Genomic DNA, 16,618 nt, shown 5'->3' on the forward strand with positions numbered 1-16,618 from the left:
CAAAGTTTCCCACGACCCTCAATTATCCTGACGGATCTACTCGTGTCCACAATTGTCGAAACTGTCGATACTGCCGGCAGCAGTGATTCCATCGAACAATACTCTATCCCATATTCAAAGTTACCCCTTCAGTCGATCTCAATCAAGAAAAAGCCTAGCAGAACCCTACGTCTCGCCGCGTCCCTGAAAAGAATTCTCACCCCAAGGCACAAAACCGCCGACAACGACAAACCTACTTCCCGTCCTCTGCCAAATCAAGCGAGTGAATTTTCTGCCGCCGAAGCAGAGTGGTTTGACAAGGTCATCCAGCAACTGCAGCAGGAGACAGCGGAGCATGATAGGTACTGTGCAGCCATGGATTCACGACATCTTGATCCGTCATCAGCCATGGTGGCTCTTACCAAACAAAAGGCAGAGGCTATGCGCTTAGCACGAGAACAAGGAGCTGCTGTGATGGAAATGTGTCGAAGAGCAAAAACAGAAATGCCTCCGTATCAATTTGAGGAACTTATCGGAAAGGGGGCTTATGGAAGAGTGTATAAAGGGTTGGTTACTACTCTACCTAATCTGTGTTATTTTTCGTTTGCTTTAGTTTATTTACTTTTCTTTCTTCCTTCCAAGTTTTTTTTTTTTTTTTTTTTTTTTTTTTTTTTTTTTTTTTAAATAAAAAATACAATTCCACTTTTGCTGACTCTGCCGTTTTGATATATAGTCGCCAGCTTCCATCGCAGAAATCCGTAGCCATCAAGGTGCTAGAGATAGATTCTCTGGATTATAAAACTGTGCAAGATTTCAGGGACGAGTCTATCAAAGACTTTATCCGCGAAACGAAGATCATGCAACAGGCCAAGGATGCTGGCGCCAAAAATGTCAACATGATTATTGAAGCTTTTTCAATCCATTCCCAACTTTGGCTTATCTGTGAGCATTGTCCAGGTGGAAGTGTTAAGACATTGGTATGTCCTTTGTGTCCATTATGTCCCTTCTGTTTTCTTATTTCCAACATTGAATATTTGAGCTTTTCTGCGGAGATGAGCACTGATAAAAATATTAGATGCGAGCGACCGGAGATAGACTTGAAGAACGATTCATAATCCCGATTGCAAGGGAGCTTGCGGAAGGTCTCAGGGCCATCCATGATGCTGGCATTATTCACCGTGATGTGAAAGGTAGAAACATCATCTCCTTGAAAGCATATTATACATGTGACTGTTAAACTAAGTATTTCATTCCATAGCTGCCAATGTCTTGATTCACGAAGAAGGTCGTTTACAAATCTGCGACTTCGGAGTCGCTGGCGTCATCCAGAGCAAGGTAGACAAGCGTTCAACCTGGATTGGAACTCCACACTGGATGCCGCCTGAGATGTTTCCAAACAGGCCTGGAAACGGGACACATAAATACGGAAGCGAGGTGAGTTAATCTACCTGGTTGGTTTTCGGCTGTTATTGGGATGATATTAACTTATTAACTTTGACTTTTGCTTAGATTGATGTTTGGGCTTACGGCTGCACTCTATTTGAGTGTGCTACGGGCAATCCACCAAATGCAACCCTAAGAGAACGGATGCAAATTGGACGCCAACTGAGCAGGTTTCCTCCAAAGCTAGATGGAGATAGGTTTTCAGATGATCTGCGCTCATTAGTGGCATTTTCACTTGACCCTGATCCCAAAATCCGCCCGACCATGCAAAATATCCTTCAACACCCTTACATTGCGGATTCCACAGAATCCCACCCAACCGCCTCGCTAAGTGAACTAGTGAAGATATATTATCAATGGGTTCAACGTGGCGGTCAAAGGGTATCGTTATTTAATCCCGGAGGTGCTGCTGCCGCTGAGTTTCCGGAGACACAAGACCCTTTAGATCGCGAGGACTGGAACTTTAGCACCACTGATGGTTTCGAGCGAAGATTCTCACTGATAGACCTGGATCAACTTTCTGCATCTCTTGCAGATCTCGAGAATGACAAGATACCAACCTTGCCTGAGCAGCCCGGGGATTATTTTGACGATAGCAAGGGGCCCGATTTAAGTGCAGAAGACAAAGCCAACTTCGACGAGCGGGTCAAAAGAGGAGCTGCAGCCATGGAGGGGCTTTTTAACGAAGAAAAACCAGGTTACAAATATGAAACTAAAAATGACTTTGTCCCCGTTCAGCAAGAACAGCGGTTTTCCTCCGATCTCCCTCTCCGAACAGATACTGACCGATCATCGGTTACATCTACGTTCATCGACATCAACCTCGGTGTATTTGACTCTGCGCATTACGCAGCTGGCTCTGCCTCCAGCCATCCTCCATTCCAACTTGCCGATGCAGATACAATCCGAGCAAACCGGTCTAGCAGCAGACTCATGCGGACTTCAACTACAAGCAGTGACTCGGGCGAATTCCAACCACAACACGGGCCGCGGCCACCTACGATGGAATGGACGTTCCCCGCTACAATGCAAACTGGGACGGATAACGCCAGCCACGACGAACCAGGGCCGGACGTTGAGCAACCATATGAAGACAAACGAGATACCCGTGAATGGACATTCCCTGTCATGACCGCAGAGGAGGAACCCCGACACGAAGAACCCGACACATGGGCGGATGGGAACGCGTCATCCCGCCGTATCGAACCCGACGATGAAATGACAAAGAGATTACACCCCCTGCAGCTCCCAGAATTCACGCAGCAGCCTTCCTGTGACGGTTACTTAGACTCACGACCCTCAACCGCAACGTCCACGCAATCAACGATGTCCGACGCGGATAACGACCCCTTCCGATTTGACAGACCCGTCACGCCTCCAGGCGAGGACGCGATTGATTATGATGACGAGCTCCGCAATTCCTTTTATACCACGTCTTCCTTGGATAGATTCCCGCCCATCACGGACTCAGTCGTCTACACGGACTTCGACGAAGGCACGCACCGCTCAATATACAGCTACACTGAACTGCCTGGTCCGTACCAGGAGACCAGCATGGTTGCGGGGCCTGGGAGCCGGCATGGGAGGGCGGAAGGTGGTGCCGATGCTAATGGTGCTGCCCACGGCAATGGTAACACTGCTGCTTCTTCTGCTGCTGCTGTTGCTGCTACTGATGGTGACAATGAAAACGATAACGATGTTATGAAGGATGGTGGTGGAACGGAAACAACATCTGCTGTGGAGTCGGAGTTGGCGCCGTTGGATTTCCCAATGCCTGTTCCCCCGAGCATGGAGAGCATGACGGAGGGCGCGAGTGACGAAGTTGTTGTGCAGGAGCTGGATCGTCTTCTGGCGGACTTCCTGCACGGCCTCGGAGTTACTGGAGAGGCGCTTGTGAGGACGGAGGTGGGGAGGGGTAGGCAGGGCGGTGGTGCTGGAAGCAGTGGAGGGGAGAGTTCTAGAGGCAATCGAGCAGAGCGGGAGCCAAGTTCAGAGCTGGATGATTGAGGTGATGGAATGATGTCTGTGTATTTTCCTTTTATTTTTTTAACCTTTTTTACGATTTGATGGGATATCTTGCTGGGGGGTTTTTATACAAAAAAAAAAAAAAAAAAAAGGGGGGGGGGAGGATTATTGGAGCCTGTGATGGCGGCGTTTCAAACGGATAAACGTATTGTTTCCCCACCCAGATATTTTCGTATGGCTGATATAGAACAATGCTCTGAGATATTTTATTTATCGGTGTGTTCATTTCAACTCAAAAGAGGTGAAAGGAGAGGTATCTACCTCGATAGTTTTAGGCTTTTGCTCATGTACTACGGGAGTTGGGTGGGATTTGAGACAACATCCGGGGTCATTGAATAAATAAATGAACAGAATTGCGGAATAATGGAGCCACGATTAGGAGTCTGATATGGCAGGTTTTTCAGATGTGAAGACCAATGAACTACGTGACTTGGAGGGTTAACTATATTATTTATCAACTACTAGCTTCGCGCCGCCGACATAGATGAACATGACAATTGGGCGCTTGGCGTTCAAAAGTCAGGGGCCGTTGATTTTACATTTTTATATATATATATATATATATATATATATATATATATATACTCCGTATATATGTCTATTCGCATCCGATCGTTTTCCATGCTTCCCATCTCAAACCACTCTCCAGGGTCGCGAAACCAGCTTCTTCCTCAGACACATCCTCGCATTGACCCTGTCTGTCACCCTCCTGTCTCATGCGTACTGACTGAGTATGTGAAACAGGATTCCTGCATGCTGGCATCCGTACCAGGCTAACTAGCAGACGGTGCCTGCATATGAACTTCCTAACCCGGCAGCGCTGTCAGTGTGCGACTGTCCACAGGCGCCGTCGTGGAGCGTGGAATGGGCTGGCTACCTGCATTCTGTGCCGATTATTTGGCCTCCCTGGGATCAGGATCGATCTCGTTTGCATTTCATGGCGGCGAGGGGCTGCTTTTGATTCAACTCGGTTTGGCTTCGAACGAAAGAATTTTGGCTCTCTTTACCCCCCCCCCCCCTTTTTTTTTTTTTTTTTTTCTCATTGTTACCGATCATATTTCATCCGATCTGTACATTGGATATGGGTAGATGATTCTTTACATGCCTCCAGGGCCAGATCTCGACCTGGCTTGCCATACTTTAATTCCTTGATTGAGTCCTGAGGAAAAAAAAAAAAAAAAAAAAAAAAAAAAACAAAGATACATCCACCAGACTTCTGCTTGGTGCGAGAATAAAAAGCACAGCTGCGGGAATTCAATTTGTGAGGTTGAAAATGGAAACAGAGTCATCTCCTTTTGCTTCTCTTCTGTTTTTTTTTTTACGCTTCATCTTCTCCATTCCAGTTGCTTTTGTTGCTTTTGCTGTCATTATGTTTCTACAACTTGCGGTCCTGTTGATGTATTAATTCATTTCATCGTAGGTAAGCTAGGTTTTCTTTTTTTTTCTGCGTCTCTTCTCTCTTAGTTATCTGTTTTGTTTCCCATGGTATCAGGTCGTTGTTCGCATTCACTTTACCCAACTAACATCTAATTGCAGAACAACAAAGAAAATGTCATTTTATTCATGAAAGAACAGCTTCGAGTTTGCTGTTAGTTTCCTCTATCGGTTGCCGCGCTTTTTTGTTTTCTTCTCTCCCTTCTTATATTTTCCCTCCCACCTCTTTCTCGCATTATATTTGCTACATTCCTTACATATTCCCGTACCTATTCAATCGACGAATACATCATCTCTCCATCTGCGTGTTGGGATATTTAGATATTTACTCCGTAGCTGGGATGCTACATGTATACTGGCTCCTTATCTGTTGATGTCATATCGCTCCTGATTCTACATTCGCATTGCACTATGTCTCCATCTATTTACGGCTCCCCCGTTGTGCCCAGTAATAGTACCCATACTCTTCAACTCTCCTATCCGTCGGAGGAATGGAAGCTCTCCCTTCAGGAGGTCAAACTACTCTACTTGCAACGGCAATATAAACAATGCGCTGCCAAATCCACGAAATTGCTGCGCAAAGCGGATAACCAGGTTAGCTTCTCTCTCAATGCGTTTCTTGATACAAGACTGGAGTTTCGTACTGAACAGCTTATTTTCCATAGCTCCATGCAATCCATAAAGCATTCCTCCATTACTACAGTGCTATCTCTTATGAATCATTGGGAAGAAACGCTCACAATTACTCAAGCAACAAACTCCCACTCCTCAACTTAGCAAGAGATAATTTCACGGCCTGCAAATCCTCCCTCGCAGTAGCTCTCTCAGGTCCAGTTGACAAAAAGAAACACCGACCACAACAGCCACGGCGGATACCCAGCAACAGGTGGCGCGAACACGTGTTGATGAACGAAAAGCGAAAAACATATCCTGCAATATCACCGACAAAACTTCGTTGCGATACGCCTATCCTTGTTGAAGACTCTGTCAACCATCATGCAGCTCTCTCCCCGTTGCCAGCTCAGCAATCTGCCACTTCCAGCCCGACTAGCACATTGCCACGTCAGGGGCAGTCAAAAAAGAAAGAACTCGTGCCGTCCCCTCTACGCATCCACAAAGTCTGCCATAATGGCAATTTCCAAGATCAATTCGTAGAATACGAACCATCGCCTTTACCTCCTCCAACGCGCCCACTTCCCAAATTACCACCTGAGGCCAATCACCGTCCGCTCCTCAGTGTTCCGAGAGCCAACACTACCCACGAACCAAACACAGCAGCAATTGTGCCTCTGTTTCGGTCCCTCGCTCCGCAGTTTTACAGACACTCAACTGGATATTCAGCTGCATCTCTACCGGCAACTAGCTCAAGTCGCACGGGCAGAAACGGCACCATCCATCAACCGCAAGCCTATGCGCAGGCCATGTTGCCCCTGCCGCAAAATTCGCCGCTCATCCCGCTCATAACCTCACTCTCCGCCCAACTTGACGTAAACGTAAAATCCATCAGCACATTGATATCTAAAACCCTGGACCTTCAGCGCATCCACAATGCGAAGAAGAATAGCCGCTTAGCCTCGTTCTGGAGCTTCACGCCCACCTACGACGACGAGAATGTTATCGCCAATGACCCATTTTCCGATCTCAGCAATTACAACAACGACAACGACGCCTGCTATTGCGATTACTACCACCACAATAACAGCGACAGCCGCAATGCTTCCGTCAGCGGCGGCCCCGCAACTGCTGCAATAAACAGGCATCCCACCCGCACCCCCCTCCAGAAACACAATGGCAACTTCCCCTCCACCACCAGAAACAGCACATCACCGCCATCCTCATCATCCTCGTCGTCGACGTCGTCGTCGTCGCGGGCCGCATCCACCGACGAAACGCGCCAGCAGCGAATTGCCCGCCTTAAGGCTGACGGGTGGATGACGGTAGGCTTACGATCAAGGAATCATGGCTGGAAGGGCTCGATCTATTATCAACGCGTGTGTAATGAGGCATTAGCGGAGCTTTATGGGAATGAGAATGGGAGGGTGCGGGGGTGAGAGAAAAACAGCTGTGGGAGCGGATGATGATGATGCTGATGATGATGATGATGAGGATAAGGATGCAAGTGGCCTAGATCCGGTTTGTATAATGATATATATTACATGCTAATAAATGGATATACGGGGGACGGAGTTTTGCTTTTTTAATATCCCCCTTTTTTTTTTTTTTTTTTTTTTTTTTTTTTTTTTTTTTAAACAAAAAATTAACAAAAAACCTTTCAATCTTCCTTCTAATTCACTTTAATCCTACTAATTTTCAACGCAATTGAATACTGTAAAAAATAATATTCAAAATCAATTCTATCATTTCTGCTTAAAACATTTTTTTTTTTGGTCCCAAGATGGAAATTACATCTATCCCATCTCAACTAAGGAGTGGTAGGAATTTACAGCACGAGGAAAGGTCGGGGGGGGGGGGGGGGGGCCCTATGGGAAAAAAATTAATAAACCTGGAGTAAAACACAGGGAACGTTGGGGAAGAAGGTTAATTAATAATAAAAAGATTTCCAGAGACTATATAATAAGCATAAAGAGGCCGATGTGAAGAAAAGAGGAAAAAAACAAAAAGTGAATTTTTTTTTAAAAAAAAACCAAAAAAAGAGAAGGAAAAGGAAATAGAGAGATATTTGCAACTAAAAGCGAAGGCTAAAATTTTGAAAATATCTGAAAAAAAAAGAGGGGGAGGAAAAAAGGAGGGGGCCCGCAATCTGGAAATAAAAATCAGATCATTGATTTAGATGAAATATAACAGAGAAGAAGATAAAGACGAAAAGAAGAAGCTAACTACCTAAAAATAAGCAAAGAAAGTAAAGAAGCCATGAAATCCAGTTCAAGGGCGCATTGTCTCCCCACTGTTTTTTTCTGTTTAACATTTCAAAATATATATATGTAAGTTATTAAAACCAATTTAAATAAACCCCGCCTTCACCTTCGCCTCCCGCTCAATCTGCTCTTTCTGCTCCGCCTCCTTCATCTCTCGCACTTTAGCAAGTACCACTTCCCGGAATATCTGTCCGCGTGCTATCCTACTCAGACTCCTCTTCTTCGTCCCATGGGTTGGGGCTCCTTGTGTACCCCCTGCCACTGTCCCTGTCGCTCCACCAGCTCCACCAGTACCAGCAGACCCAGATGTCTTGTTAGAATGTTCTGTTCCCCCACTCCCTGTATTATTGGTCAACGTCGTAGCCGTAGTCGCTATCGCATCCGCTGCAGCGGAATCAGCAGGCGCACCCATACTCTCTGGAATGTCTTCCTCGTCATCTTGCTGCATCCTCAGAGCCTCGATGCGATTCGCAAGCTTGACAATCTCAATACCGCGCTTCAGGCGCGCCTTGGCCATGTATGCCTTAAGCTCAGGCAGCAAGTTATGGTCACTGGCAGATTCGCCCTTGAGCCAGGGGTGGGCGAGGGCTTGTTCGCTGGTGCTGCGCTTGATCTGATCAGGCTCGAGGAGGGCCAGGATGAAGTCCTTTGCGTCCTTAGAGACTTCTTTCCAATATCTCTCGTGGAACACGACGCGCCCGCTCAGGCATTCGTCTATCAAGTCTTGTAGGCTTTCAGATCGGAAGGGGGAGTAGCCGCAGAGCAAGGTGTAGGTGATGACCCCCATGGACCACATGTCGACGGCCTTGCCGTGGCCCTGCTTGAGCATAACTTCGGGGGCTGCGTAGCCAAAGGAACCTGCCATGCTTGTAAGCATCTCTTTCGGGTCGTCAAGCATTTTCGCGATGCCGAAGTCAGCGAGGACTAAGGGGGAATCAGCGGCAGGGGTAAGGTAAAGAAGATTCTCGGGTTTAAGATCTACATCATTACAAAGACAAAAATAAATTAGTTACCCAAAATTATTAACAATGCAAGGGTAAGAAAGGGACATGGTCATGGCCGTATTCAACTCTACCTCGATGCACAACATTACGTTCGTGCAAATAGTTCACCGCATCAAGAACCTGTTTGATGGTTTGGGATGCATCCTTTTCCGTAAACTTCCCATATTCGCAAATTCTGTCGAACAGTTCACCTCCCGTTGCCAACTGTGTAACGATATAATATTTATCCTGCAATGGGGGTCAACAAATCGCGAAGGGGTATCAAGCAAACGGAAAAAATCATAATTGTTGTGAACCCACTCGAGACTCGAACCAATCACGAAACCTAACGATATTGGGGTGGTGCAAGCGCTGCAGCATATCCAATTCATCATAAACCATCTGCTCGTTGCCCTTCACATTCTTCTTCAGAATGATCTTCACAGCGACTTTCCCCGTCGGGCAGTCTGCCTCACGAACAATGCCATAAGTCCCAGCCCCCAATGTCCTCCCAAATCGGTATTGCGATCTGAAATTATTGTTAGCGGAAAAGGGGAGCATCTTTTCTAGAATGTTTGATCGTACTTCTTATCGTAACTGTCAGGTTGACCTTGCAACTTGTTGAGCCAAGCTGTCCAGCAAGGTTCAAAAAGTTAGTCAAACCATGGATTCGATAGGGGTCAGATTTCCGAAAACGAAGATAAACAATTGGAGAAGTAAAGAACCGTATGAGGGTGTAAGTCTGATAGCAGCAAAACCATAGTACCGTTCATGTAAACATATTATCTTCACGGCCAAACCGGTAGAATATAGTTTCTTCCCCCAAATAAGACAAAAAAGACAGCTAGCTAGCAATACAAGGAGGCAGCTTTGAAGAGGGAAACCAAGTGCAATGGATCGCTGGAAGGATTTGTTCACTTACAGCTCATATTGGATTTCTGGTTGATGGTATCTCCGTTACCAAGGAGGGGGTAAAAATGGATGGAAAGAGAAACAAAGCTGAAAGAAACTAAATTGACGGTGCAAATAAAACCGCCAAACGAGAAGAGTGTCTATTTATGGGTGTGTCCAGGTAATGCTTTCCAGAAAGGAGATAAAATAAGATCGGTGGCCAGACCGGAGACACGAGGTGCTTCGCTTGACAGTCCGAAACGGGGCAAGGCAGACAGCAAATTGGACACTAAAATGATGGCGATATTCTCAACAAGAGTGAGGGCGCCGCCTTGCTACATAACCAGCAACAACATCTCTGGTTTGTTGTGATGTTCTGAGCCTCGTTGAGCGGCAAGGCGGGGCGGCGGCTCGGCGGGGCAGGCGAGGGGCCATTTTGGCATCAACAAGCGCAACAGCCAATCACAGCCCGGAATGCCGATGCGAGGGCCTCGCCAGCTCTGATTCGCCACCAGCCACAGTTCGGTACTGTATCGTAACGACACGTGATGTGGCATGGCAGCTGCCAATGACGTCGTAAGGCCATCTCCCCACGGTGCGGCTCATGCATCGTTCAAAGGAGATTTTTGCTCTCTTCAGCATTGTTTCCTCGATCATCTTCATAGTACTAATACCAAATATCAAGCGCTAATTGACACAGAGGTTTATCTCACAATGCTTAACCTCTTGGTTTATGGTGCCCTTGCGATCATTATCCTGGCCGCCTGGGTTTCCGGCTCCCTCGACCCTTACCAGAAACGGTTGCAAGAGGCTGCCCTTGCTCTGATGGGAGAGACGAAGGCGTCTTATGGCTTGAAAAGTAAAATTGCCGCTTCTTCTACTCATTATCGAATCGATTGAACTATTTGAATGGGTGGCTGGCTAACTGGCTGTATTTGCTGTCGGTTTGTGGCAGAGAGCTTGACGGGTAAAAAGCTCGTCGAGGAGGAGAACCTGAGCAAAATACAAAACAGGCTCGGAAAAGATCTCGGAGGCCTCTTCGCGGCTGGTGGTCCCGGCTCGGGACTGGGGACCTCTGTGGGAAAGTCACTGTGATAGTACTGCACATGTATGTGGATGGTGGCCTAACTGATGGTGGTTGGACTTTTTGTTTTCTGGGGAAATATCCTCCCTCTTGGATTTATCTTGTGTGGACTGTTGGACTAAATAATGACCATCCGTTTGTTGCATTCCCCCTGTATTAAGTATATGAAAGTTGAGATTGGGTTAGCTGGAGAAATCTTCGGCTTTTGCTTATACTGTACAACACTCATTGCATCTATCATTTTTTTTTTTTTTTCGCAAAGTTAAAAATCCCAGGTCGTCGATATGCAACAGTGTAAAAGCCCTTTTTTTTCTGCTAGTCTTAAAAGTCTTAAAATGAAACAATTTTTATTAGCACCAGCAAGGCCAGTTTGTCAAAAGCGAACGTTCTCCATCCGACAAGTCTCGCGCTAGTGTCGGCTGCTTTATTCTGTAAATAGAAGCTAATTTGCTTAGCCTGAATTCTTTCCAGCACTCAAGTTCTATGATACCAGGGATTTCCACCTACTCCGCTGTCCTTCTCGACTTTAAAATAAATATATATCATTTATATATTTGCTGACCTCCCGCTAGCCCTACCTTTTACGGTTTGTTTGCGACCAAACTGCAGCCACCCCTCCAGGATTTTCGAACCCCGCGATCCCGCCGTGCTGGCTTGGCCCAGCACTTAGTTTCCCCTCTCTCAGTCACCATGTTTGCATCCAAAAGGCTGAGCAAGGTCAGAGATATCTGTCGCAAAAGTTTCCCAATGTGCCACCTCCCCGCTATGCTGCCGTTCCACTAATTCTGCAAACAGGAACTCTTGAAGGTAAACCATTTCATCTCAGCGCACTCGCTCGGCTCTGATCCGGAAGCCCACCTAATCCTTTATATTTCAATACATATAATATATATGTTCCCCCAAGGGGAGAGAATGAAACCCCATACAAAAGAAAAACGAAGGAAACGAAGGAATTCAACAGGCCCTGACATGAATATACCCATAACCTTTGCAGATGCAATCTTCCCTACCCCCGGGAATCTCCATAGTGAAAGCAGAAAACTTCGAAGAATGGCAAATGGACATCCGCGTCCTGGATGACTCCAACCCGCTCTACCTCAATGAGACCTACCGACTGAAATTCACCTTCAGCAAAAATTATCCCATCGGTATACTCCCTGCCTATTAACATCCCAAGCATGCATCCACACATCAACTAATTATTCCCGAACGCCGCAACAGAAGCCCCCGAAGTCCAATTTATCTCTATCCAACCCCCGTCCACATCCACATCCACATCCACATCCACATCCACATCCACATCCACATCAACATCCGCATCCACACCAACAGCAACACCAACACCCACGACCACACCCACACCAGCACCCACAACCCCGGCATCAACCTCCCGGCCCATCCCCATCCACCCACACATCTACAGCAACGGCATTATATGCCTCGACCTGCTCGGATCCGCGTGGTCGCCCGTCCAGACCGTCGAGAGCGTCTGCATGAGCATCCAGAGCATGCTTGCGGGGAACACGAAGAACGAACGGCCGCCGGGTGACGCGGAGTTTGTGGCGCGCAACCGGCAGCGGCCAAGGGATATTCGCTTCTTTTATGATGATTCGACCGTGTAATTGGTTTGATTTTTATTTGATACGATCTTGTTTATCCCTTAGGTTATTCGGGGGTGGGTCCACACCAAGGGAGGGGAGGGGCAGGGGAGAGACCAGGTCGATCGATACATATATATAAATATAAATATATATGGGATATGATGTTAGCTGATTGATATGTGATTGCATTAGATAAGATGGCTAACTTAGTTATGTGTGTATTGATATTATGTCCTCACGAAACGAATGGAGGTATGGTGGGAGCAACGCGGTGATTTTGGATTTTGCCCTACTTATCTCATCCATTCATTCTCTTAACTTTTCTTTATGCTTCTTGCTTCCTTTTAGTTATCTGCCCAGTTGAAGTCATGCTGTGGGCCAGAATAGAAAAAATCCAAAAGAAAAAAGCCTTTACCGCTAAAATTCTTAGTATGGATGCTGAATATTTACTGGATAGATGGCCGAATGACAATGGGCGTAGTGGAGTAGCGGGGAATAGTAGGTTGTAGATGAATACACAAGAGGGTAATAGATAGAACTAGAGAAAAAGAAAAAAAAAATAGAAATAAGAGCAACAAAGATGAAAATTGATCTTAACAAACGAAATCGATGTACAAAATGCATCAACTGATGTGTCTGGGCTGAACTTGTCAGTCCGCGGAAGGAGGAACAATTTTTTTTACATAAAGGGAGTCTTGACGGACCATTAGGTGCCATGTCGTGGGCTGGAATTTAAAGAAAATAAAGAAAATTGTTAGTTGTTAATCTATTATTTATTTATTTTTCCCAACTTGATCCTACTCCTTTTCTTCTAAAGTTGGAAAAAGAAGGCAGAAATTAAAAACGTTCCTGAGTTGCAGTGAGTTTTCTTCATGGTATGGTGCTCGTTATTTGGCGATTATCTATCTACTTCACCGAACACGAGATCCATGGTTCCTAAAAATAGAGAAAGAAAAAGGGGGGGTCCGGGTCAGCAGGTGTCAACCAGCAGGGGTTATGGAGATGCTGAGGGGCAAAAGTAACAGAGCATTGACATACCAATGATCGCGACTGCATCAGCTAGCAGGTGACCTCTAGAAATTTGATCGAAACAAGACAGATGGGCGAAACCAGGAGCACGGATTTTGCAACGGTAGGGCCGTTCGCTACCGTCACTGACGACGTAAACACCCATTTCACCTTTCGGTGCTTCAATGGCGGAGTACGTTTCACCAGGCGGGACCGCGTATCCTTTTGTGAAAAGGAGGAAGTGATGGATAAGCGCTTCCATGTTCTCCTTCATGGCAGCTCTGGGTGGTGGGGAGATCTTGTAATCCTCCACACGAACAGGGCCTGCTGGCATCTTGTTCAAGCATTGATGAATGATACGAAGGGATTGGCGGAACTCCTCCATGCGGCAAAGGTATCTGTCATAACAATCTCCATTGACACCAACGGGGACGTCGAATTCTACCTCGCCGTAGGCATCGTAGGGTTGGGATTTGCGGATGTCCCATGGAACGCCGGAACCACGGAGCATGACTCCGGTAAAACCGTAGTTGAGGGCCTCCGCAGCAGTGACCACACCAACGCCCTGGGTGCGAGCTTTCCATATCCGATTGTCTGTGAGTAGCTCTTCGGTTTCATCGATACGGTCACTGAATTGGGTTGCCCACTGATAGATATCATCTAGAAGGCCAAGAGGGATATCTTGATGAACCCCACCTGGCCGAACATATGCAGCGTGGAGACGGGCTCCTGAAACACGTTCATAGAATTCCTGAAAAAGTAGAATGGGTTAGAATTGACTCAACAAAATATTGCCCGCAAAGAAATAATTAAGACGTACCATCAATTTCTCACGCTCCTCGAAACCCCACAAAAACGGAGTCAATGCCCCAACATCCATGGCGTGTGATAATACCGACATGAGGTGGTTCAAGATTCTGGTGATCTCCCCGAACAACGTTCTGATCCATTTCGCTCGATCTGGAATCTCTACGTTGAGTAGTTTCTCCACCGCCAACGAAAAGCATTGTTCATTTGTCATCATTGAAACATAGTCCAATCGGTCAAAGTACGGTAGTGCTTGCATATATGTCTTATACTCGATCAATTTTTCCGTGCCACGATGCAGCAACCCAACATGCGGATCTGCACGAATAATTTCTTCACCATTGAGTTCTAAAATCAACCGAAGCACACCGTGCGCCGCGGGGTGCTGAGGCCCGAAGTTGACTGTGTAATGGCGGATTTTGCGGCCATGTCCAGCATCGGATTCAAGTACGGAGGGCTCAGAATATGAACCAGATGGCTTGTTGGGCTGATGTTTAGAGCCACCAGGTGCGAATTCCGGATCCGTGGGGATGAGTCGAGTAGGTCGATAGGCAGGAGTTGCATTGAGAGCGGGTGAGGTAGATACTGATCTTAGTCCTGCGATTGCGGAGGCTCTGAGTGCGGAGGAGGACGAGGGGCCGAGACATAGCCTTTTGGAAGCATGCCGGGCAAAGTATGTGAGGGGGGAGGCCATGGCCACGGAGGTGGGTTTATATCGAGATCGGCACACAGTGCTCTGTGCCTCGATTTGTATTATGTGGGGGAGCTCCCACAAGATGAAGCACTGGTCAATGGCTGTTGACAACTGCCTGTCGTCTGCCTGACTGTCCGTTCTTGTCGTTCGTATTTGTGTCGGCAGCAAAGCGAGGTCCTTCTTGCAATTGGATAAGTCATGTGAGCTGACTCAGTAAGCATTCCTCGACTAATTATTGGCTAAGAGGAGATGTACCAAGGATACAAGCAAAAACGAGGTACCAGGAGCAACGCCATCGAAATTTATTCGGCCAAAAAAAAAAAAAAATATCTCAACTACACGTTGGTCGCTATTCTGAGTATAACAACACCCAGTAATAGGCGTAGCCATGGCGCCGAGAATCGCTTCTTTGGAGGAAATTAGCCAGAGGAAGGTAACTATTTTATTTTACGTTTTCTCTGTGTCTCGTCGCATATATCAAAGCTAACGCTACCTAGGTCATTGGCATCAATGCAGAAACCGTTACAAATATTTCGTCAACAGATTTCCCCGGTCATTGGCCTGGCGAAAATCATGAGTGGTCCATTGATGAGTTCAAAAGAGTGAGTGGGAAAAGAGTTCACTCCATGTAACTACGTATTACTCACGTCAATATTCCCTACTTTATAGAACCTCAAAGTCACCTTCCACAAGAATGAACCGTACGAAGCTTCGTTCTCTTTGGTTGGCGTCGACGCAGCTATTGCAAACGCCTTCCGCCGCATTATGATCGCCGAAATTCCCTCCCTTGCTATTGAAACTGTCTACATACACAACAACACCTCCGTTATTCAAGACGAGGTGCTAGCGCATCGTCTCGGCCTAGTCCCTTTAACCGGCTCTTCAGAGGGTATCAATTGGCTGCGCTGGTTTAGGCAGCCAACGGAAGGCAGACCAGACTCTGGCAGTGAACTCGCAGATTACAACACCGTCGTGCTACATTTAAACGTGGAATGCACCAATAACCCCAAAGCCAGCGCAAATGAGGACGACCCCCAAAAGCGCTACAACCATGCGCACGTGTACGCCAAAGATATTACATTCCACCCTGTAGGTCGGCAAGAGACATACTTCCAAGAACCAGATGGCGTCATCCGCTCTGCGAATCCTGACATTCTTCTGGCGAAACTGCGACCCGGCCAAAAGATCGATATTGAAATGCATTGCGTCAAGGGCATTGGTGCTGACCACGCTAAATTTTCCCCCGTTGCGACGGCATCATACCGTCTCCTTCCAGATATAAAGATCATTCGGCCTATCCTTGGCAACGATGCTCTCAAGTTTGCGCGATGTTTCCCTAAGGGCGTCATTGGAATCGACTCTGTATCAGCGGAGGAGGCGTCGCGAGCTGGGAGCGGGTACGAAGGTCACGAAGGCGAGAAGAAAGCCGTTGTGGTTGATCCTTTCAAAGATACTATGAGCAGGGAATGCCTAAGACATGATGAATTCCAGGGCAAAGTCAAGTTAGGTCGGATACGGGATCATTTTATTTTCAATGTTGAGAGCACAGGGCAGTTCAGGAGTGACGTCTTATTCATAGAGAGCGTAAAGGTTCTCAAGCTTAAGTGCAGAAGATTGAAACGCGATCTGGCAAAGCTCGCTGACATGACAGAGGTTTCATGATACTTACATACAACTTTCCCTTTATGTTCGTTTTCTGTGAAGCATTTTCTGGCGTTAAAGGTTTTCAATGGAGCCAATAGGCTGAGAATGGGTGCTGAGATAGTTGCAACAATTGATTACAGGATAGGATC

General features: G+C 46.7%; 7 protein-coding genes across 7 annotated transcripts; 5 read left to right on the forward strand and 2 right to left on the reverse strand.

Moving 5' to 3' along the window:
* Positions 1-354: 354 nt before the first annotated feature.
* On the forward strand, positions 355-3,429 carry HCAG_04618 (conserved hypothetical protein; the record flags this gene model as incomplete). The annotated part of the gene is made up of 5 exons (XM_001540728.1): positions 355-545; positions 713-956; positions 1,055-1,169; positions 1,238-1,413; positions 1,489-3,429. The coding sequence occupies 5 exons, from the start codon at positions 355-357 to the stop codon at positions 3,427-3,429; spliced, it is 2,667 nt and encodes an 888-aa protein (XP_001540778.1).
* Positions 3,430-5,292: 1,863 nt separating this feature from the next.
* Positions 5,293-6,932, forward strand: HCAG_04619 (predicted protein; the record flags this gene model as incomplete). Its single annotated transcript, XM_001540729.1, has 2 exons — positions 5,293-5,475; positions 5,547-6,932. The coding sequence occupies 2 exons, from the start codon at positions 5,293-5,295 to the stop codon at positions 6,930-6,932; spliced, it is 1,569 nt and encodes a 522-aa protein (XP_001540779.1).
* A 910-nt stretch (positions 6,933-7,842) lies between these two features.
* HCAG_04620 (calcium/calmodulin-dependent protein kinase) lies at positions 7,843-9,669 on the reverse strand (the record flags this gene model as incomplete). The annotated part of the gene is made up of 5 exons (XM_001540730.1): positions 7,843-8,735; positions 8,833-8,965; positions 9,062-9,269; positions 9,326-9,371; positions 9,663-9,669. 5 exons carry the CDS (start codon positions 9,667-9,669, stop codon positions 7,843-7,845), a joined length of 1,287 nt encoding a protein of 428 aa, XP_001540780.1.
* A 517-nt stretch (positions 9,670-10,186) lies between these two features.
* HCAG_04621 (predicted protein) lies at positions 10,187-10,726 on the forward strand (the record flags this gene model as incomplete). Its single annotated transcript, XM_001540731.1, has 3 exons — positions 10,187-10,226; positions 10,332-10,490; positions 10,587-10,726. The coding sequence occupies 3 exons, from the start codon at positions 10,187-10,189 to the stop codon at positions 10,724-10,726; spliced, it is 339 nt and encodes a 112-aa protein (XP_001540781.1).
* A 679-nt stretch (positions 10,727-11,405) lies between these two features.
* Positions 11,406-12,337, forward strand: HCAG_04622 (conserved hypothetical protein; the record flags this gene model as incomplete). Its single annotated transcript, XM_001540732.1, has 3 exons — positions 11,406-11,432; positions 11,710-11,863; positions 11,937-12,337. The coding sequence occupies 3 exons, from the start codon at positions 11,406-11,408 to the stop codon at positions 12,335-12,337; spliced, it is 582 nt and encodes a 193-aa protein (XP_001540782.1).
* Positions 12,338-13,214: 877 nt separating this feature from the next.
* On the reverse strand, positions 13,215-14,825 carry HCAG_04623 (NADH-ubiquinone oxidoreductase 49 kDa subunit, mitochondrial precursor; the record flags this gene model as incomplete). The annotated part of the gene is made up of 3 exons (XM_001540733.1): positions 13,215-13,252; positions 13,355-14,075; positions 14,145-14,825. The coding sequence occupies 3 exons, from the start codon at positions 14,823-14,825 to the stop codon at positions 13,215-13,217; spliced, it is 1,440 nt and encodes a 479-aa protein (XP_001540783.1).
* A 388-nt stretch (positions 14,826-15,213) lies between these two features.
* HCAG_04624 (DNA-directed RNA polymerases I and III 40 kDa polypeptide) lies at positions 15,214-16,487 on the forward strand (the record flags this gene model as incomplete). The annotated part of the gene is made up of 3 exons (XM_001540734.1): positions 15,214-15,258; positions 15,323-15,427; positions 15,495-16,487. 3 exons carry the CDS (start codon positions 15,214-15,216, stop codon positions 16,485-16,487), a joined length of 1,143 nt encoding a protein of 380 aa, XP_001540784.1.
* Between the last annotated feature and the right edge of the window lie 131 nt (positions 16,488-16,618).

The sequence above is a fragment of the Histoplasma capsulatum genome, genomic scaffold, assembly GCF_000149585.1.
Source record: "Histoplasma capsulatum NAm1 scaffold_4 genomic scaffold, whole genome shotgun sequence".
Lineage (NCBI taxonomy): Eukaryota > Fungi > Ascomycota > Eurotiomycetes > Onygenales > Ajellomycetaceae > Histoplasma > Histoplasma mississippiense.